The following is a 22,025-nucleotide window of genomic DNA, read 5'->3' as shown; positions in this document are numbered from 1 at the left end:
ATATTTGCGCAACTTCCACATTTTAGGATTGTTCCACCCAAAGTATGCATCTGGCATGAATGTGTGTAAATGATAAGACAATTGGATGAAAACATGTTACCACTTCTAAGAATTGGGAGAATATGGCCCAAAATGCCGTAACATATCTGACCTGTGTGTGGGTTGCAGAGGTTAGCGACCGTCTTTGGTGCTCCTTTCAGGTAGACATCCAAGTGTTTTTGTCCCAGCTGTTGGACTACCACACTCATCCTCTGCAGCGCCGAGGAAAAGGGGAACTGGCGTACAATGCCAAACTCACAGGACTAAAAGTGATAGGTTAAAGACTTTAGTTAGTGAACTGTTTTACAAAGGTACGGCGGTGTATTAGGGTCATGTATAGATATTTTTTTTAGAGGGTGAGGGCAAAATTCTGAAAAAAAAACCTTGCAAATTTGCGGCTTTCTAAAGTGGCAAATTTGTGAGTTTATGAAGTGGCAGATTACTCCTCACAAGGGTCGAGGGGGTGCTGGAGCCCATCCCAGCCGGTTTCGGGCAGTAGGCAGGGTACACCCTGAACTGTTTGCCAGCCAATTGCAGTACTTCGAATGTTTGGGCCAATACGTTTTGGTCGAGTTTTCAAATGAGGAGATAGCAGATATTAAATTACATTTAATCACCTAAGTATATTTAAATAATTAAAGATTAGATTTGCGAAGGGCCACACCCTAAGGATCAAGCATTTAAGTTAATTTGTTAAAATGTATATTTACTTGTACATTTATGTTTCCAGAATTATTTACTCATTGATACTTTTTTTTTTTTTTTTTTTTTTTTTTTTTGGTATAAGTAAGTTGATGTGTCGAATCTGCTGCTCTCCGTCATTCATTTGCATTTACCTAAAGTATGCTAGCTTCTGATTGGTTAGTGCTAGTCAGCTGATAGGAGATCATGAAGTGCTGTCCATCTAGCAAGCTGATGTGTATGACGAGTAAAGTTTCAATTAACAATGAATCTGTCTCCATCCTGCTTTTTCATTTTATAAACAGTCCCATTAACCACCAACGAATCCTCAAATGATTAGGCTATAGCTACGCTATGTGTATTTCTCATAAGTTTCGAGTTCTTTTCTGGCAAATCTGCCACTTTCTAAACTCAAAAATTTGCCACTTTAGAAAGTAGAAAATTTGCCATTTTCTAAAGTGGCAAATTTGAGTTTTTTTGTTTGTTTTTTTCAGAATATTGCCTCCACCCTCTAAAAAATATATACCATATATATTTATAAGTGGCCTAATATACCGTCATACTACGAAGAAATGTGATATAAAGGGAAAATAAACTGCCCAGTTGAAGGATTACCTGTTCTGGAAATCGTACAACAGTGGAATTTTTTAGATTGAAAAATTCAGCATGTTTTTCTCTTGCCTCCCCAAGAATCTGTACACAATGAAATAAATGTAATCTACACTCATACAATGTAGCCATTATGAAAGAAAAGAAATACATACAGTATGGTTTAGAAAGATATAAAGATAAGACATCTGAATCTGGTATGCCTTATTACCAGCAGTCATAGACGTATGCAAAATAAGATCTGTGTGAAGGCATATTTCTCCTGAAAATATTGGTTAAATTCCATATGGCACATACTAGACCTTCCTCTGTCTGGCTTCCCCAATCCTGATCCTCGAGGGCCGGAGTCCTGAAATGTTTCTGTCCTTTAACGCACCACATTCTAAAGATCATGATCGCTATCAGACTTCTGCGGCGCTTGCTGATGAGTTACTATCAGGTGTGCTGGAGTACGGAAACATTTCAAACCTGCAGGACTCCGGCCCTCGAGGACCAGGATTGGGGATGTCTGTTCTATAATTTTGGTGATCCCTGTTGTATAATTTATTACAGGGTGGAGTCCGGGCTAGTTAAGTATGCCTGTGTTTGAGCATCGTCATCACAATGTACATGGGAGCAATATTCACATTGTCCTGCATGTGCCGGGAACCTTCCCCGTAAAGCATGTCTTAATGCCATTTTGGTTTTTCTCAGTGTAGCGATGTGCAGTTTGACAACAAACGATTTTTAATAAAAGGCTTCTTTATTGCTTTAAGCTGTTGGCCACACATAAAACAATTAAACAACTTACAGCAGCAACCGTAATGCTAAAAGGGATCAGCTAGGTAATGACCAATCACGGCTTGCCTGTTTTCTGAAGATGAGCCTTGATTGGTCGTTACCTGAGCACCGTGCCACTGTCACGCCATTGTCAGTTGACAGCAAGTGACAACTGGATTTTGCTGCTTAATTCTTATTCCACAAACATAATATTAATCAGAATGTTATGTTTAGACTAGTGGGCTGCATAACATGTTCATGATATTATTGTAAACAACAGTTTGGATTTGACTTCCTCTTTAAATACAGGCACAGTTCAGTTTCCTTTTGTGCTTAACTGGGCTTTGTTTTGTTTTGTTTTTCTTCTGAAGCTATCATAAACTGATGAAAAAGGGAAAAATGGAAACATAGTTTCACATTTTTATGTTTTGTTTTCCTGGTTTTTTTTTCTTCTTCACATCGTAATATATATATATATTGCCAAGTTAAAAAAACCCAAATAATAATCATGAATAATGAAGCCCCAGTCTGTCTTAAGTATGCTGCGTTTTAACAATCAATGACTGGTTCTTACCGAGCCCGTAGCACAGAACACCTTGACGTCCAAAGGGTCTCCATATAGTTTACCGTCTATGGTGGTGAGTGAGTGGCAAGTAGCCATGCACGCTACAAAAGAAGTCTTCATCAGACTGCCTGTTAATTCGGCAGTGTTTGGAGCTGAAAAACTGAATCAAATGTCATGTGCATCAAGTATGCAACAAAATCCTTTTCAAACAAGAATACATGATTAAACCAGTAAGAACTCCACTGAACACATTTAAAATTCAGCTTTTAATTTTTATTACCATAACAAGAATATTTAAGAGATTTTCTTGGAATTGTTTCTCATTATAATTTTATTATCGGGGATGATGTTTGAATGCTCCATATTCGTTCTGTTATCTAAAAATGAACATAAAGTCATTTGTAGAAAAATGAGTGGGACTATAAAAGCTTCAAGAACAAAGAAAATGAGCATGGATTTTGCACCTGTTACTAAAATCAAACTGACTTTTATTGATTTGTTTACTTATTCCTACAAGGAATGTGATGATATACACTTACATGCAGTCTTCAGCTCTCTGAATACCCCACAGGTCCAAACTGTCCTCAGTGAGTGTGCCGGTCTAAAATAAAAATGTAGATAGTTAAGTTTGCACAGTTGATAGCCGTTTATTAGGCATGGAAACAAAAACAAAACACACAAAAAACTTTATGGGGGGACTAAAACATTGAAATGAAAATATAGCAATCGGCCATTTGCAGAAGAGCTCATGAACTATATTAAAGAAGTGATGGCAAGGTTACAAAACATCTGAACATAAGACAAATATTGTACCATGACATGGTAAAGAAGACAGTGACGGACGGAGACCTCCACTGTTGGTTTTAACCGATAAACTATAGAACACATTCTTCATGTCTCCTCCTTATTGTGGGCAAAGATGGAGCTTTCGCTGTAACGTACTTTATGCTCAAACAAGGGAGAAAATGCACCAGGCAGGTTTGGTAGCTTAGCAAGCGGTGCTAAATACGGACATGCTTGCCACGAGCCACTATCATCCCTGCGCACTTCTACGCCCTTCCCTCCGGGTAACGCCATGAATACCAAGTGCAGTGGGTAAAAACCTTAAATCTATTAACCAATTACTTGCTAATAGAATAACAAATAAATAAATAAAAGGAATTAATGTTTTTATCAACCATTTTCAGGGAAAATAAAACAGCTACATTAATTCCACAATTGGGGGGCGGCATGGCTCACTGGTATGGTGGTCGTCTCCCAACCCAGAGGTTGTGGGTTCGATCCCAGGCCATTGTGACCACGTCGAAGTATCCTTTAGCAAGATACTGAACCCCCAATTGCTCCTGATGCTGCGTCATCAGTAGGTGAATGGGTAGTCAAAAATGTAAAGCGCTTTGAGGGCCTTGAAGGTGGAAAAGCGCTATATAAATGAAGTGCCATTTGCCATTTGCCACAAATATGACATGCCTCTTATAAAGTGTTACTGCACAGTTGGCTGGATTGCGCCCACCTTGTCAAAGCAGACCAGGTTGAGCTGACCGGAGATATTGATCCTTTGCGGACTGATGCAAAAGATGCCAAGTTGCTTCAAGCGCCGCTGCGCATGCACAAGACCAACAGTCAATGTCATAGGTAAGAAGATGGGCACGGCAATGAAGACAATGTTCGAAGCGTCAAAGATGACGTCCAGGAAATGAACCTGGAAAGAAAGGGAACGCGATCGTCAACACTGGGGATGTTCAATACCACTTTTTTCAGACAGATACCTGTACGAGTATTCGCTCTTTGAATACTCACCGATACTAAGTACCAATACCACTTGGACTTTTGATAAATAAGATTTCATTTAACACAGTGACAAAAAAAAAAAAAAAAAAAAAAGGAGTGAACAAAGACCTGATGCATATGATGATGTGTCAAAGTAGTATAGCTAGCGTCAACGACTACAGGGGTTAAGTATCGGTAGCTTGTATCAGCAGCCTCCACAAGTACTTTATTTTTTATTTTTTGCCTTAAAGAACATCTCAGTATGCTGGCCAGCTCTTCTAAAATCGGATACATCCTTGGTTAAAAAGATCATTCCATTCTGCCCCAGAAATTATCCTCAATGTGCAGTTGCAGGTACACATCTGATTTGAGGAAGCATTGGATGGAGAGACTCTTAATTAACAAAGTGAGCTGATAGGTTGTTTTTTTGTTTTTTTTGTTTTTTTTTTCTCATGAACTTATTATTTTTATTCTTTTTCAGCAAGCAAACAAGCAATACAAACTGCATAACGATAAAATCCGACAAGAACATCCATTGACCAAATTTAATAAGTGTATACATTCTCAATAAAATAAAATAAAATAAATAATAAAATAAAATAAATAGTGGTCAGGTCATATAATGCCATAAATATTTGTGGGTCCATTACATCTCAGAATGTCATTTACTGTCCTCAAATGTAGAGAGCTGATTGTTTTAAAAAAAAAATGTCTTTTTAAAAAAAAAAATATTTTTGTATTTTTTTATTTCTATGGACCCATTTGTGTCTGCACTAAATAAAGAATTGAAATTAAATGATTAATAAATGTTATATAATAAGTATTGAGTTAGTTTCTTAGATATATAAACTCAAGAAATGACTTAGACCATTATTTTAGTAAGGTGACGATTATCTGGTAATCATCATTTGAATTGGTACCTCATTTATGACATCAATCGTGATGGTGTAGATGATGCCAATCACTGCCACCACTGCCATACACATGAGGAACTGTATGGCATCCCGGTGCAGTTTGAAGATGGTGGGTTTCGGGTAGAGGATGGAGCGCACAAGCTGACCCTTTTCTGTACTAAAGCCTGTTGGATGATGGAAGGTCAGTTAATGAGCTTTTGTAATTAACGTCGTAACGCAAAACAGCTGAAAAATGCATTCTTACCACATTCAGCATTAAGCCTAGTCAGTCCTCACCTGTTTTGACCACGAACACCTTTACCAGCTCACCAGCAAAGTGGCGACTTTGAATCACATGTGAGCCACAGAAAAGTGTGTGGTGTTTGTGTTCTTCTGTGTTGTAAATCCTCTCTGCATCCTCGCCTGAACTTGGTATACTGTTCTTTGTAGCAGGTACACTCTCCCCTGGAAATCCAAACAGACATCCAATAAAAAAACAAGACAGACAACTGCACTCACCAGAAGTCTATTTTTTTTTTAAAAATTTTAACTAGCTTTAACTCATAGGTAACTCGTAAAAAATAGAAAACTAATTAAAAAAAAATCTTAAAATTAACTCTAAAATGTACAGTGAGCCAATGAAGGGAGGCCAGAATTGTAGTTATGTTCTCTCTCCTACTAGCAGCAGTGAGGAGACGAGCAGCAGTATTTTGGACCAACTACAACCACTTTTTTGTGGAAGGCCTGGCTGACTCCAAATTAGATTGTATTACAGTAATTCAGCAGATATGTAATGAAGGCAGGGATTGGATGGAAGTCCTGTTGAAAAAAAAAAGAGGCTTTGCTTAGCCAGCTGCCAAATATGAAAAACAAAACAAAACCTGGATTTGACAACAGCACCAATTTGCTGGTACAATTTAAAATCCAAGTTTGAGACTCGTTGGCTGGCACCAGGGTGAGATGTACAAAGGCCACTGGGAACAAACGATGTAACTTTCTTTTCACTGAAATTCAAGAAGTTCATTGTCATCCAGGCTTTGATTTGCTCCAGACAAGAGAAAAGTGTCTTTTTTTTTTTTTTTTTTTTTTTTTTTTTTTTTTTTTTTTTTGCTCTGTGTGACAGTTTTGAATGTCATCCGAAATACTTCCAAATCCAAACTAACAAACTTAAGATCTGACAATATACAGTGATACCTCGGCTCACGAACTGAATTGGTTCCCAGAGAGTGTGTGTAAGCCGAAAAGTTCTTCTTCCGAACATTTATTTCCCATAAGAAACCATTAAAATGAGAATAATCCGTTCCCAGCTCCCTATAAAACATAATTTTCTACTAAATAAGCCTTAAAACTACACAAAAATATACCTTATTTTATGTATAATAAATGTGCTATTGTATTGTAATTAAAGAAATAAATTGTACTGTATAATAAAGTCGTTTTATTTTACTTTGTGATGGTAGTTCTTAAGGATAGTAGCAATGGTAGACTTACTTCATTCGCGAGCGTTTCACCGCGTAGAGTGTTGTCGCTCATTCGCACTTTCGTGCTCACCGGAGCGGAGGAGGTGTGTCCCTTGGTGAACAAGGAAGTGGAGCACTTTAGCGAGTCAACAAAAAGTGAGCACCGCCAACTACTTTCACCTCTTTCCTGGGACTAAACAGCCGTGGCACGATTTTCTCCTTTTTTGAGGCACGTGATGGCACTTTCGCTTTTTTTAGTGGCGCGAACTCCATTGACTACAATGCAAATGCGCCGCCGAATCGCCGTCCCTCGCTGGTAAGCATTAGGCTTAACACTAGCCTGTGGTGGGGTCTTTTTCGGTCCCATAATAGCAAAAGTACACTCAAAATGTCTATCAAACACAAACCGCGTCCGTACTAAAAGAAAGGGGGTGACGAACTGGGACGCCGTGAGCGTGCGTCAGCTTCTCGTGGCCGCCACCGTGGTGCTGTTCGACCGCGTGGTTTGGTTCGTCCGCCGAAAAGTAGTTCGTCAGCAGAGACTAAATTCTCTCGAATTTAATGTTCGTGAGGCGAAAAGTTCGTGAGCTGAAGCGTTCGTCAGCCGAGGTATCACTGTACATCAATAATTGTGATCAATGATGTACAGTACAAAATGAAATCAACACATACTCCCCTTGCTTTCTTTTGGCCAAGGGTCAGCAACCTTTCTTGTCAAAAGAGCCATGTTAGGCGAAATAAACAAAAAAGGATCCTTCTGGAGCTACAAAACATTTGAACATTGTGATGACCGAAACAGCGTATTGGTGTTGGTCTAATCTACTGAGGGCCCAAAAGCTAATTAGAGCTGCACCATAACAGGAAAATATGCAGCATCCAGTACATAGAGATCCATTTTCTTCTACCTATCATCTTCCATTTTTGGATATTTTTTTCCCCCCCGATACTTATAGACTTTTCTGTCAAATTTCTGATATTTTTGGCAATTTTATGAACACTTGGTATTTCTCTGGGGGGGGTGGGGTGGGGGGTGTACATTTTATGGTAATTTGGGGGATTTGTTTATTTTGTTTTTGGACATTTTATAGTTACTTATTGAACATTTTCTTTTCTGTCTTTATTTAATCAATTCTCTGTCATTTTGGGCAATTTCATGGACATTTCATGGTAAATTTCTGCTTTTCTTCTTCGTTTTTGGACATTTTATGGTCACTTATATTTTTAGATAATTTTTAAAACTTTTTTCATCTACCGTTTTCTCTTTTTCTGACAACTTAAAAATTTGGACTCTGACATTTTTTAAACGGTACCTCGACAAAAATGAGCAAAAGCAGCATTAAAACTGACAATTTTTTTTTTTTATTATTATTAGTATTTCAAAACAGTAGGATGCATACATATTAATTCATGTACATACCGGTGGTGACCGGTCATAATATGCTATTAATGCGGTGCATGCCCAAGCCCTTCAAAATAAAATCATTGAAAATATTTCTGTCAGTGTCCTCTAAAATACAATACCGTAGTTCTACTGTTTTGGTCTTAAATTCCTATATATTTTGTCATGTTTTTGTCACAGGGAGTGGAAAAGCCGACAGCTTGTTTCGTGCATGCACAATGAGAAATCAAGTTGTTAGCCCTGAGAACGTTGTTTCTGTACATGCGACATCTGAATGGCAAAAAAAACTGGCAGTCAACTAGCGTATCTGACAACGCACATGCGCATAATTGGCTTGCTTGGCGCTGCGGTAAACAGTCGCTGCGGTAAACAGTCGCTGCCTGTGTCCAAATTCACAAGCCTGTGTCCTCCGAAGGCTGAATTTGTCGGCTGCATGACGTCACTCCTGGCGCGACTTGACAACACACACAGACTTGTATGGAGAGAAATTTGTGTCTTTATTTTCAATCAAACAAAAAAGGAATTTGCAATCAAAAAAAAATTTCAATCAAACAAAAAGGGGATTTGCAATCAAAAAAAAAATTCAATCAAACAAAAAGGGGATTTGCAACCTCAAATAAATTTTAATCAAACAAAAAAGGGTTTTCATATAAAATAAAAATTTTCAAACAAAAAAAAACATTTCAAACATGGATTTGTATTTTAATAAAATCTTTTGCAAGTATTTTTTTCGTTTTGTTTGCGAATCTGTTTTTTGGTTGCGAATCTGTTTTTTGGTTGCGAATCTGTTTTTTGATTGAAACCTGTTTTTTGGTTGCGAATCTTTTTCTGTGTTGTGTGGGCGGGGTCCTCCGTTCAACCGATGATAGAAGCCTTGTCATGGTCAGCTTGGAAGCCGCTGCGACAACTTTCATTGGTCAGATAGGAATGGGGGTGTGACAATGTTCGTCTGACTATTTCCTGGTTCATTTTGTCCAGTCGCCGCCAGCATCGAGGTAAATATGACCCCCCCCCCACTTCAAGTTTTCCGTTTTGTTTATCTGACATTTATCTAAAAGCAACCCTTGATCTATCGTTTATCCGGTGATTTGTTCTAACCATTACAATTAACGTAATCACTCACTCAGCATTGCTTAGCCATGTTAGCTAGCTAGGTAACTGATGGTCCGATACATGAGTCAGTCATGAAGCTATGTTGTTGGCAGTCAAAACACAAATATACGGCTAATTTGGGATAGCTGTTAGGATGAAGTTTTGTTTTGTTTTTTTATACTCATAAAGAAACCTTTGCATTTGTTTCACATACAGGCAGGGCTGGGAATCGAATTTATTTACACTAGCTGCTTCCCCTAAATCTTGGATGTTTGAAGTAGAGATTAAATTCGTGATAATTCTGTGATTATTTATTGGTCCTGGTTGTTTACTGTATGAGTCAGATTGAAACAGAAGGGGAATCTGAGTTGTAGGTGTACTTTTCAAGCCAGGACTGGCTGGCTGTCCAGAGGTGAGCCAACTGTTGATTGTTGGTTGAAATCGCTTGTGGCTCCTACATATTTTTACACTGCGGTCAAGCCAGCCGCCACTCGAAAAGACGAAGTCAAGCCAGCCGCCCCAACGATTGTTAATACTGTGCATTACGGTAACATGCCGACGTGCCCCTGCGCTGGCCACCTTCAAAATAAAAGCTGCTCAACACCTGGTTTAGGGTTTAAAATAAAGAATCATAAAAAAATAACGGTTTGTTATTCCAGAACCAGACCAGTTCTAAGGGACACTACACCACCCCAGGTATCCAGCCAAAGTACTTTCAACAAAATCTGATGTTGCATTTAAAAATAAAACTCATTTGAACATTGCAATCTCGACTATAATCCCTGATTTCAAAAAAATCATTAAAAATTCATGGTTTGTTATCCCAGGACCGGACCAGTTCTAAGGGACACGACACCATCCCAGGTATCCAGCCAAAGTACTTTGAACAAAATCTGATGTTGCATTTCAAAATAAAACTCATTTGAACATTGCAATCTCGACATTAATCCCTGATTAAAAAAATCATTAAAAATTCATGGTTTGTTATCCCAGGACCAGACCAGTTCTAGGGGACACTACACCACCCCAGGTATCCAACCAAAGTACTTTGAACAAAATCTGATGTTGCATTTCAAAATAAAACTCATTTGAAAAGTTACATCTCGACTATAATCCCTGATTTAAAAAAATCATTAAAAATTCATGGTTTGTTATCCCAGGACCAGACCAGTTCTAAGGGACACGACACCATCCCAGGTATCCAGCCAAAGTACTTTGAACAAAATCTGATGTTGAATTTCAAAATAAAACTCATTTGAACATTGCAATCTCGACTATAATCCCTGATGTCAAAAAATCATAAAAAATTCATGGTTTGTTATCCCAGGACCAGACCAGTTCTAAGGGACACGACACCATCCCAGGTATCCAGCCAAAGTACTTTGAACAAAATCTGATGTTGCATTTCAAAATAAAACTCATTTGAAAAATAAAATATAGACTATTATTGCTGATTTAAAAAAATCATAAAAAATTCATGGTTTGTTATCCCAGGACCAGACCAGTTCTAAGGGACACGACACCATCCCAGGTATCCAGCCAAAGTACTTTGAACAAAATCTGATGTTGCATTTCAAAATAAAACTCATTTGAAAAATAAAATATAGACTATTATTGCTGATTTAAAAAAATCATTAAAAATTCATGGTTTGTTATCCCAGGACCAGACCAGTTCTAAGGGACACGACACCATCCCAGGTATCCAGCCAAAGTACTTTGAACAAAATCTGATGTTGCATTTCAAAATAAAACTCATTTGAACATTGCAATCTCGACATTAATCCCTGATTAAAAAAATCATTAAAAATTCATGGTTTGTTATCCCAGGACCAGACCAGTTCTAGGGGACACTACACCACCCCAGGTATCCAACCAAAGTACTTTGAACAAAATCTGATGTTGCATTTCAAAATAAAACTCATTTGAAAAGTTACATCTCGACTATAATCCCTGATTTCAAAAAATCATTAAAAATTCATGGTTTGTTATCCCAGGACCAGACCAGTTCTAAGGGACACGACACCATCCCAGGTATCCAGCCAAAGTACTTTGAACAAAATCTGATGTTGCATTTCAAAATAAAACTCATTTGAACATTGCAATCTCGACTATAATCCCTGATTTAAAAAAATCATTAAAAATTCATGGTTTGTTATCCCAGGACCAGACCAGTTCTGATGGACACTACAGCACCCCAGGTATCCAGCCAAACTACTTTGAACAAAATCTGATGTTGCATTTCAAAATAAAACTCATTTGAAAATTTTAATCTCAACTATAATCCCAGATTTCAAAAAATCATTAAAAATTCATGGTTTGTTATCCCAGGACCAGACCAGTTCTAAGGGACACGACACCATCCCAGGTATCCAGCCAAAGTACTTTGAACAAAATCTGATGTTGAATTTCAAAATAAAACTCATTTGAACATTGCAATCTCGACTATAATCCCTGATTTCAAAAAATCATTAAAAATTCATGGTTTGTTATCCCAGGAACAAACCAGTTCTAAGGGACACTACACCATCCCAGGTATCCAGCCAAAGTACTTTGAACAAAATCTGATGTTGAATTTCAAAATAAAACTCATTTGAACATTGCAATCTCGACTATAATCCCTGATTTCAAAAAATCATTAAAAATTCATGGTTTGTTATCCCAGGACCAGACCAGTTCTAAGGGACACGACACCATCCCAGGTATCCAGCCAAAGTACTTTGAACAAAATCTGATGTTGCATTTCAAAATAAAACTCATTTGAAAAATAAAATATAGACTATTATTGCTGATTTAAAAAAATCATTAAAAATTCATGGTTTGTTATCCCAGGACCAGACCAGTTCTAAGGGACACGACACCATCCCAGGTATCCAGCCAAAGTACTTTGAACAAAATCTGATGTTGCATTTCAAAATAAAACTCATTTGAAAAATAAAATATAGACTATTATTGCTGATTTAAAAAAATCATTAAAAATTCATGGTTTGTTATCCCAGGACCAGACCAGTTCTAAGGGACACGACACCATCCCAGGTATCCAGCCAAAGTACTTTGAACAAAATCTGATGTTGCATTTCAAAATAAAACTCATTTGAACATTGCAATCTCGACATTAATCCCTGATTAAAAAAATCATTAAAAATTCATGGTTTGTTATCCCAGGACCAGACCAGTTCTAGGGGACACTACACCACCCCAGGTATCCAACCAAAGTACTTTGAACAAAATCTGATGTTGCATTTCAAAATAAAACTCATTTGAAAAGTTACATCTCGACTATAATCCCTGATTTCAAAAAATCATTAAAAATTCATGGTTTGTTATCCCAGGACCAGACCAGTTCTAAGGGACACGACACCATCCCAGGTATCCAGCCAAAGTACTTTGAACAAAATCTGATGTTGCATTTCAAAATAAAACTCATTTGAACATTGCAATCTCGACTATAATCCCTGATTTAAAAAAATCATTAAAAATTCATGGTTTGTTATCCCAGGACCAGACCAGTTCTGATGGACACTACAGCACCCCAGGTATCCAGCCAAACTACTTTGAACAAAATCTGATGTTGCATTTCAAAATAAAACTCATTTGAAAATTTTAATCTCAACTATAATCCCAGATTTCAAAAAATCATTAAAAATTCATGGTTTGTTATCCCAGGACCAGACCAGTTCTAAGGGACACGACACCATCCCAGGTATCCAGCCAAAGTACTTTGAACAAAATCTGATGTTGAATTTCAAAATAAAACTCATTTGAACATTGCAATCTCGACTATAATCCCTGATTTCAAAAAATCATTAAAAATTCATGGTTTGTTATCCCAGGAACAAACCAGTTCTAAGGGACACTACACCATCCCAGGTATCCAGCCAAAGTACTTTGAACAAAATCTGATGTTGAATTTCAAAATAAAACTCATTTGAACATTGCAATCTCGACTATAATCCCTGATTTCAAAAAATCATTAAAAATTCATGGTTTGTTATCCCAGGACCAGACCAGTTCTAAGGGACACGACACCATCCCAGGTATCCAGCCAAAGTACTTTGAACAAAATCTGATGTTGCATTTCAAAATAAAACTCATTTGAAAAATAAAATATAGACTATTATTGCTGATTTAAAAAAATCATTAAAAATTCATGGTTTGTTATCCCAGGACCAGACCAGTTCTGATGGACACTACAGCACCCCAGGTATCCATCCAAACTACTTTGAACAAAATCTGATGTTGCATTTCAAAATAAAACCCATTTGAAAATTGAAATCTCGACTATTATTGTTGATTTCAAAAAATCATTAAAAATTCATGGTTTGTTATCCCAGGAACAAACCAGTTCTAAGGGACACTACACCATCCCAGGTATCCAGCCAAAGTACTTTGAACAAAATCTGATGTTGCATTTCAAAATAAAACTCATTTGAACATTGCAATCTCTACTATAATCCCTGATTTAAAAAAAACATTAAAAATTCATGGTTTGTTATCCCAGGACCAGACCAGTTCTAGGGGACACTACACCACCCCAGGTATCCAACCAAAGTACTTTGAACAAAATCTGATGTTGCATTTCAAAATAAAACTCATTTGAAAAGTTACATCTCGACTATAATCCCTGATTTCAAAAAATCATTACAAATTCATGGTTTGTTATCCCAGGACCCGACCAGTTCTAAGGGACACGACACCATCCCAGGTATCCAGCCAAAGTACTTTGAACAAAATCTGATGTTGCATTTCAAAATAAAACTCATTTGAACATTGTAATCTCGACTATAATCCCTGATTTAAAAAAAACATTAAAAATTCATGGTTTGTTATCCCAGGACCAGACCAGTTCTAAGGGACACGACACCATCCCAGGTATCCAGCCAAAGTACTTTGAACAAAATCTGATGTTGAATTTCAAAATAAAACTCATTTGAACATTGCAATCTCGACTATAATCCCTGATTTCAAAAAATGCAACATCAGATTTTGTTCAAAGTAGTTTGGTTGGATACCTGGGGTGCTGTAGTGTCCCTTAGAACTGGTCTGGTCCTGGGATAACAAACCATGAATTTTTTATGATTTTTTGAAATCAGCAATAATAGTCGAGATTTTAATTTTCAAATGAGTTTTATATTGAAATGCAACATCAGATTTTGTTTAAAGTCCTTTGGTTGGATACCTGGGGTGGTGTAGTGTCCCTTAGAAGTGGTCTGGTCCTGGGATAACAAACCATGAATTTTTAATGATTGTTTTAAATCAGGGATTAATGTCGAGATTTCAATTTTCAAATGAGTTTTATTTTGAAATGCAACATCAGATTTTGTTCAAAGTACTTTGGTTGGATACCTGGGGTGGTGTACTGTCCCTCAGAACTGGTCTGGTCCTGGGATAACAAACCATGAATTTTTAATGATTTTTTGAAATCAGGGATTAATGTCGAGATTTCAATTTTCAAATGAGTTTTATTTTGAAATGCAACATCAGATTTTGTTCAAAGTACTTTGGTTGGATACCAGGGGTGGTGTACTGTCCCTCAGAACTGGTCTGGTCCTGGGATAACAAACCATGAATTTTTAATGATTTTTTTAAATCAGGGATTATAGTCGAGATGTAATTTTTCAAATGAGTTTTAATTTTAAAATGCAACATCAGATTTTGTTCAAAGTAGTTTGGTTGGATACCTGGGGTGGTGTAGTGTCCCTCAGAACTGGTCTGGTCCTGGGATAACAAACCATGAATTTTTAATGATTTTTTGAAATCAGGGATTATAGTCAAGATGTAACTTTTCAAATGAGTTTTATTTTTGAAATGCAACATCAGATTTTGTTCAAAGTAGTTTGGTTGGATACCTGGGGTGGTGTAGTGTCCCCTAGAACTGGTCTGGTCCTGGGATAACAAACCATGAATTTTTAATGATTTTTTTTAAATCAGCAATAATAGTCTCGATTTTATTTTTCAAATGGGTTTTATTTTGAAATGCAACATCAGATTTTGTTCAAAGTACTTTGGCTGGATACCTGGGATGGTGTAGTGTCCCTTAGAACTGGTCTGGTCCTGGGATAACAAACCATGAATTTTTAATTATTTTTTGAAATCAACAATAATAGTCGAGATTTAAATTTTCAAATGGGTTTTATTTTGAAATGCAACATCAGATTTTGTTCAAAGTAGTTTGGCTGGATACCTGGGGTGCTGTAGTGTCCATCAGAACTGGTCTGGTCCTGGGATAACAAACCATGAATTTTTAATGATTTTTTTAAATCTGGGATTATAGTTGAGATTAAAATTTTCAAATGAGTTTTATTTTGAAATGCAACATCAGATTTTGTTCAAAGTACTTTGGTTGGATACCTGGGGTGGTGTACTGTCCCTTAGAATTGGTCTGTTCCTGGGATAACAAACCATGAATTTTTAATTATTTTTTGAAATCAACAATAATAGTCGAGATTTAAATTTTCAAATGGGTTTTATTTTGAAATGCAACATCAGATTTTGTTCAAAGTAGTTTGGCTGGATACCTGGGGTGCTGTAGTGTCCATCAGAACTGGTCTGGTCCTGGGATAACAAACCATGAATTTTTAATGTTTTTTTGAAATCTGGGATTATGGTCGAGATTTAAATTTTCAAATGGGTTTTATTTTGAAATGCAACATCAGATTTTGTTCAAAGTACTTTGACTGGATACCTGGGATGGTGTAGTGTCCCTTAGAACTGGTCTGTTCCTGGGATAACAAACCATGAATTTTTAATTATTTTTTGAAATCAACAATAATAGTCGAGATTTAAATTTTCAAATGGGTTTTATTTTGAAATGCAACATCAGATTTTGTTCAAAGTAGTTTGGCTGGATACCTGGGGTGCTGTAGTGTCCATCAGAACTGGTCTGGTCCTGGGATAACAAACCATGAATTTTTAATGATTTTTTGAAATCTGGGATTATAGTTGAGATTAAAATTTTCAAATGAGTTTTATTTTGAAATGCAACATCAGATTTTGTTCAAAGTACTTTGGTTGGATACCTGGGGTGGTGTACTGTCCCTCAGAACTGGTCTGGTCCTGGGATAACAAACCATGAATTTTTAATGATTTTTTGAAATCAGGGATTATAGTCAAAATGTAACTTTTCAAATGAGTTTTATTTTGAAATGCAACATCAGATTTTGTTCAAAGTAGTTTGGTTGGATACCTGGGGTGGTGTAGTGTCCCCTAGAACTGGTCTGGTCCTGGGATAACAAACCATGAATTTTTAATGATTTTTTGAAAACAGGGATTAATGTCAGAAAATAAATTTTTCAAAACAGTTTTATTTTGAAATGCAACATCAGATTTTGTTGAAAGTACTTTGGTTGGATACCTGGGGTGGTGTAGTGTCCCTCAGAACTGGTCTGGTTCTGGAATAACAAACCGTTGTTTTTTTATGATTCTTTATTTTAAACCATAAACCAGGTGTTGCTCAGCTTTTATTTTGAAGGTGGCCAACGCAGGGGCACGTCGGCACGTTACCGTAATGCACAGTATTAACAATCGTTGGGGCGGCTGGCTTGACTTCGTCTTTTCGAGTGGCGGCTGGCCTGACCGCAGTTTTTTTTACGGGGGTACATCTTTGGCACAATACCTGTTAGCGAGGTGTAAGGGGAAAAAAAGTTCTATAGATCCTTCCAGCTGATGTCACTGCTTAGCTTCCGCTGCGCCTCGCGGACGGCAAGCGTCCCATAGCAAATGAATGTAGAGATCTTGATTTTTGGCGAGCGTTTTCATTAAAAGTCCCGAACAATCAGTAGTCATATTAGTCACAAATATACTTAGTGTGAAATCTGGGCTTGTATAGTTTAACACAAAGCTGATATATTTGCACATAACTATGACTTTGTCAATTGTATGAATGGCACACAGGTTGGTTTTACCTTTGGTTACTTGTTATGCCTGTCACTATAGGTCGCTTGCACATCGTAATGCATCATGGGAGTTTTTCCTTCGGGCGCCATATTGGGTGTCCGCCGGTTCACAAGGTACACTCGCGAGTTACACGGTAGAGCTTATCAACCTGATGTAATTTTCGCAGTATTTTCACGATTTACCGGAAGATCAAAAACAACGATACAGGCAGAAGGTGTCTCTGTGTGGCGGGATTGATCCTAATTACGTCCTGACCAAGGGTGATTTTTTTTTTTGACGGAGAAAGCTTGCTGGCCAAATGTGACATCTCTGGACATCTTTCCCTACCTCGTGTTGACATCATGCTCCATAACACGCCAACAAATCCCTGGAGGCTTACAATTATTTTGTAAGCGGGTGGATACAGAGTGTAAACTTTAACATCGCATCAGAAGAAACGGTTGCTGTTGCACGTAAGTAAACCACATGGTGTTGGTAATTCTGCACACAAAAATGTTGATTTGTTCTCAGGCTTCCTGTTATCATTGTGTTTACATGCACAGCTAGGTTTACCTGATGTGGTTTTTCTAACAATTTTATAACAGGCAAATATGGCAGAGCGTATAAGAATAAAAAGTAACTGCACAGCCTCCCCGTGGCTTAATTAAATTTAATGCTACCCTTTCACTAGTTACGTTACTTAATCAACTTATTCTAAATGGTTAAGGTTAACCACTATCAGAGGACGTATTTTTAGTTTCAGTTTCCAGTACAATAAAACGTGTTCATGGTAACTACTGAGCATACTGACAGCTTTTCTTATGATCTCACGGTTAAGGAGGCTGTCACAACACCCAATTTCTGTCTGGTGCCAGATGGCAACAATTCCCATCACTTGTCACGACAACACCAATAGTATTACCAGGTATGTATGGCTTTACTTTTTGTAGTTTCTTATTTAATTCTATGTTTCATATTTTCATTACAATGTTTGTAATATTTTCAGATTCAGGCACAGATGAGTTTAACTGGACGGACTTCTGCGACTTTGTGGTGTGGACAAAGTGTGATTGAGCGAGTCCACCCAGATCGCTCGTTTTGGCCAGAGTTTTTTTTTTCTCCCAAAGTCCCCTCCTTACCTGAACTGCTCGGGAGAGCATTTACTAGATCAGCAGTGGACTTCCAGTGTTCCTGCTCAGCCGCTGTCACCTACCACTTGCTCATGTACTTCAAAGATGCGGAATAAAGTAGTTTTTTGTGCTGCAGCAGATTGTAAAATCAAATGATATCACTTGAAGTGTGCCAATCTAGACTGCCAAAAGGACAGTGGTTTTGTGACAAGTGTGAAACAAGGATTATTGGGAAAACTGAAACACAGTACTGGTACTTGTCTTACATTAAACAAATTTAAAAGAGAGCAACTTTTTCCTCTGTACATAGCATAATGAAAGTCATTGCGTACCCCATCAACATTACATCATACCGTCATCTCAGGATGGTAGGCACCTGTGCTAAAATAAACTACATTAATTAACAGTTCAATTTTTAACTTTGAAATTACTACATCTAATAATTATTCACTTCATTTTTTGTGCTTTTAGAAATAATAGAGATTTATGCCATTACTTTAAGAGGGACCATATTGCACATTGAGTCAAATCCTGTCATTTGTATTATGTATAGCTTTGTAAACAAACCCAACAATAGAATTTGTATAAACGCTGCCTTTATTAGCGCCAAACAAACAGTCGCATGTTGTCCTCCTCCAATGCTTTGATGCTCGCCTTCGTTTCCATCATGTCATTGGCAATCAAGTCGGTGTGGCATGAGATCCCTAAAGAAAAAAATAAAGAAAAAATCACAAAAAAATACGGTACCAGTAATAGGTTTAATATAGTAAAGTAGTATAGTTTTTTTGTCAGTGTAAAAGAAATGTACACATTTTGTTGCATTTTTTAATGTATGAACATTGCTACAGGCAAATACTTATTTCTATAAACACTTCCAAATGTCTCGAAAATATAAGGTGCGTGTACACACACAAACAAACACATACATTCACTCATGCATACAATATATCATGTAATGAATTCTGAGTGGCATACCAGAGTCAATGATGTCAGCAGTACTTGAGGTTACAGGTTACTGGAGCCATCTGGCTGCATAACTGCAACAAACTCTCTGCCACTTCGAGTCGTCTTTTCTTTGCTTGTCTCTCCTGTGGACGTTCATATCTTGGCACCGACTGGGCTGAGACATAGATGTTGTAACTTGGGACCCAACTTTAATGTTGGAGCCCAGTCGGGATGATTGGACAGAAAAACGGGCGCAGGGCGACCTGTTAAAGTAAACAAATATATAAACAAATAAAATATGGAAAGACTGGTTATTTTACCGCAGTAGGGTGGCCGTGAATAAGTTCTTTAGCATGATGTGTAGGCTACCGGGGGTCTGTTTTCTTGCATCAGCCCCTTCTGTCTCTTTTTTTTCCAAGTTTACATTTTGCCACCAAAAAACATGTTATCGGCATTAAGAGCCCAAGACTAATCAATCCAATTTCAGCAGTAAACACTTTGCACTGGCACTACTTGGGTGAAAATGTTCGATGTTAGCTTTCGGCTAACGTCCGCTAGCCAGCTTGTACTACCGAACTTGCTTGCTCATGAATCCAAAACATAAGCAACTTGCCCATATATGGGCGGTCGAAACGTTATTAATCCTCATGCATTAAATAAAGGTAAACAAGCTTACCGCTCACAAAGTGATCGCTGCACACACGAGCCCAAAGTAACGACTTCCCTCCGGAGTCCGCACTCCTCTGTCTCCAGGCCCTGGTTCCTAATTATTTTCGGAATTCGGAAAACCGACCATTTTCCCCCTTGGCTTTGTTCGAACAGCCAACGATGCAGCAACAATGTACCATTTTAAACACAGAAAACAAACGTGATAGATACGTGTTAGACCGAATCGCTACGTAAATGGAGGCCACCCAGCATGGCGACTACGAGAAATCCGAGGCGGAAGTGACGACATGTGCAAGCGACCTATATGCCACTGGCAAAAATTGAATAATAATGTAAATGATGATACAATAATAATTATAATTATAATAATAATTAGATGTGAATAATATACACCCCATTTTGCCAAACAAACTATTAATCTTACAATATACATCAGTAATCATGCCCAAATATGTACATTAAAATTAAGCTTCAGCCGTCACATTCTTTAGTCTGAGAAAGGATTACGGCAGATGTCAATCAATAATTTTCAACAAAAACTAAACTGTGCTCATCACTTCAGGTTTTTCTTTTTTCAAATGCCCACTGGCAGTCAATAGTGTAATAGATGTGACCCCAAGTAGATGTGTTAGACCAAAATAGGGTTATTAGCTGTACAAAAAAAAAAATACCTGCGAACCATGAACCCAGGTGGGTTTACTATATTGTATATTTGTAGGAGGGGTGTCAACCTGTCAACATGCTCTCATCAACAATGCAGGTACCACAGACGAGCACAGCATCACAGGGCATGATCATTCCATTGGATGGAATAATGATGACATCACCAGGTACCAGCTCAGTTGACATGACCTGTTCGACGCCTGCGATTAAGTTTGAAAAGACCACCACCAATACAAGCAATTATTGGGATGTTGTTATGAAAAGGAAAAATACATTTATTCCACAGCGTAAGGAAACTTGCCTTCATTTCCTCTGCACACTGAAACACGAACCATACTGTGTTCTACCACCATGTTGTGTAGTATCACATAGTGCTGGAATGAGGAATAAAGTTAATAATGGCCACCAGGACTGGAACAAGAAAACAGACATTTCGTTCTGAATGACTTTGTAGTAAAAATGTTTGTATTATAGATTTCTTTTAAACATTAACATTTTTTCTATGCTAGACCGCACACGGTTTCTCGTTCGCTTCATTGGGAACATTTTTATAATTCCAACAATACAGGTGATCTGGTGGCCCTTGCACTGGACACCACTCTATCATGAACACTTTGCAGAAAAGCATCCTGATCAAGCAGCTGATGTTAACATCTACAGCCACAGTGGAAAGGTTTGCAACAATGCAAGTGAAATAATCCAGTGTGACTCACCTTTCTAATGGTGTACAAAGAAGTGGCTATTAAAATAGTTGCCATTAGAAAGACAAACACGGAATAGTGGTAATAATCCTCAACAGCCCACAAAATAACAGCAAAGAGCTCTAAGATGTAAAAAGGATTCAAGACCTTGATGGAGAAAGGAAATAAAACAAAATCATTACAGTTAGCAAAATGCTGTAGAAAACCCTATATACAGTAAAGGAATGTTTAGCCCTTACCTCTTGAACGAAGAGTTTTGGTAAAGGTGGAATTTTGACATCAATCTTATTCTCACCAAAAAACAAAGCTCTGTTGACAGCAAACATTCCCAGTGAATGTTGTATGTGTGAAAAAAAAAATCAAATTAAACCAAATGCTGTTACCTGTAGTGTTGGAGTGTTTTAGTGAGTCCGAAGCTGTGGTTAGTGTGAATTGCCGCACATTTCACCTTAGTGTCCTCCAAACCCCTAAAAAAAAAAATATTGCACATACAGTATAGGGCCTTATTCTTCTACAGTATGTGGCTGTACACATTCTACTCAAGTCTGCCATTTATGCACTGACATGCCAAAAAGGCACTTTGGTTGGAGCAACCATAATATGTTGGTGTTTGCTTTCAAATTTGGCCTTATGCATATTCTATGGATATTAACTTAAGTGTTTGGTTTTTTTTCCCCTCTGACACACTTCTGGGCTGTACTGTAGTAAGACAAGCTCCCTGCTAGGTGAAGCATCATAATTTTGGATATTGTTATCATATACATTACACATGTAATGGTGG

General features: G+C 37.5%; 2 protein-coding genes and 2 long non-coding RNA genes across 4 annotated transcripts in view; 1 reads left to right on the top strand and 3 right to left on the bottom strand.

Annotated features, from left to right (window-relative positions):
* The window catches only part of LOC144032315 (polyamine-transporting ATPase 13A3-like), a 58,385-nt gene extending 37,656 nt beyond the window's left edge, over nt 1-20,729 (bottom strand). The window contains exons 1-8 of the mRNA XM_077540194.1: nt 20,612-20,729; nt 5,611-5,778; nt 5,341-5,498; nt 4,164-4,352; nt 3,193-3,254; nt 2,663-2,813; nt 1,336-1,413; nt 152-302 (exon numbers count right to left, since the gene is read on the bottom strand). Of these exons, the coding sequence (XP_077396320.1) occupies nt 152-302; nt 1,336-1,413; nt 2,663-2,813; nt 3,193-3,254; nt 4,164-4,352; nt 5,341-5,498; nt 5,611-5,778; nt 20,612-20,729 (1,075 nt within the window). The remainder of the gene's footprint in view (nt 1-151; nt 303-1,335; nt 1,414-2,662; nt 2,814-3,192; nt 3,255-4,163; nt 4,353-5,340; nt 5,499-5,610; nt 5,779-20,611) is intronic.
* Nucleotides 16,941-18,401, top strand: LOC144031533 (uncharacterized). The gene is made up of 2 exons (XR_013287550.1): nt 16,941-18,061; nt 18,143-18,401. It is a non-coding gene; the product is annotated as an uncharacterized LOC144031533 (long non-coding RNA).
* On the bottom strand, nt 18,827-20,163 carry LOC144031529 (uncharacterized). Its single transcript, XR_013287549.1, has 3 exons — nt 19,888-20,163; nt 19,242-19,474; nt 18,827-18,970 (listed from the first exon to the last, which is right to left on the bottom strand). It is a non-coding gene; the product is annotated as an uncharacterized LOC144031529 (long non-coding RNA).
* Nucleotides 20,730-20,763: 34 nt separating the features above from the next.
* Nucleotides 20,764-22,025, bottom strand: part of LOC144031521 (polyamine-transporting ATPase 13A3-like) — a 22,674-nt gene continuing 21,412 nt past the window's right edge. The window contains exons 5-8 of the mRNA XM_077538775.1: nt 21,628-21,711; nt 21,484-21,553; nt 21,257-21,391; nt 20,764-20,917 (exon numbers count right to left, since the gene is read on the bottom strand). Coding sequence (XP_077394901.1) covers nt 20,819-20,917; nt 21,257-21,391; nt 21,484-21,553; nt 21,628-21,711 — 388 coding nt within the window. The 3' untranslated portion in view covers nt 20,764-20,818. The remainder of the gene's footprint in view (nt 20,918-21,256; nt 21,392-21,483; nt 21,554-21,627; nt 21,712-22,025) is intronic.

The sequence above is a fragment of the Festucalex cinctus genome, chromosome 1, assembly GCF_051991245.1.
Source record: "Festucalex cinctus isolate MCC-2025b chromosome 1, RoL_Fcin_1.0, whole genome shotgun sequence".
Taxonomy (NCBI): Eukaryota; Metazoa; Chordata; class Actinopteri; order Syngnathiformes; family Syngnathidae; genus Festucalex; species Festucalex cinctus.
The sequence above is the reverse complement of the archived record's forward strand: the minus strand, read 5'-3'. Positions and strand labels throughout refer to the sequence as shown.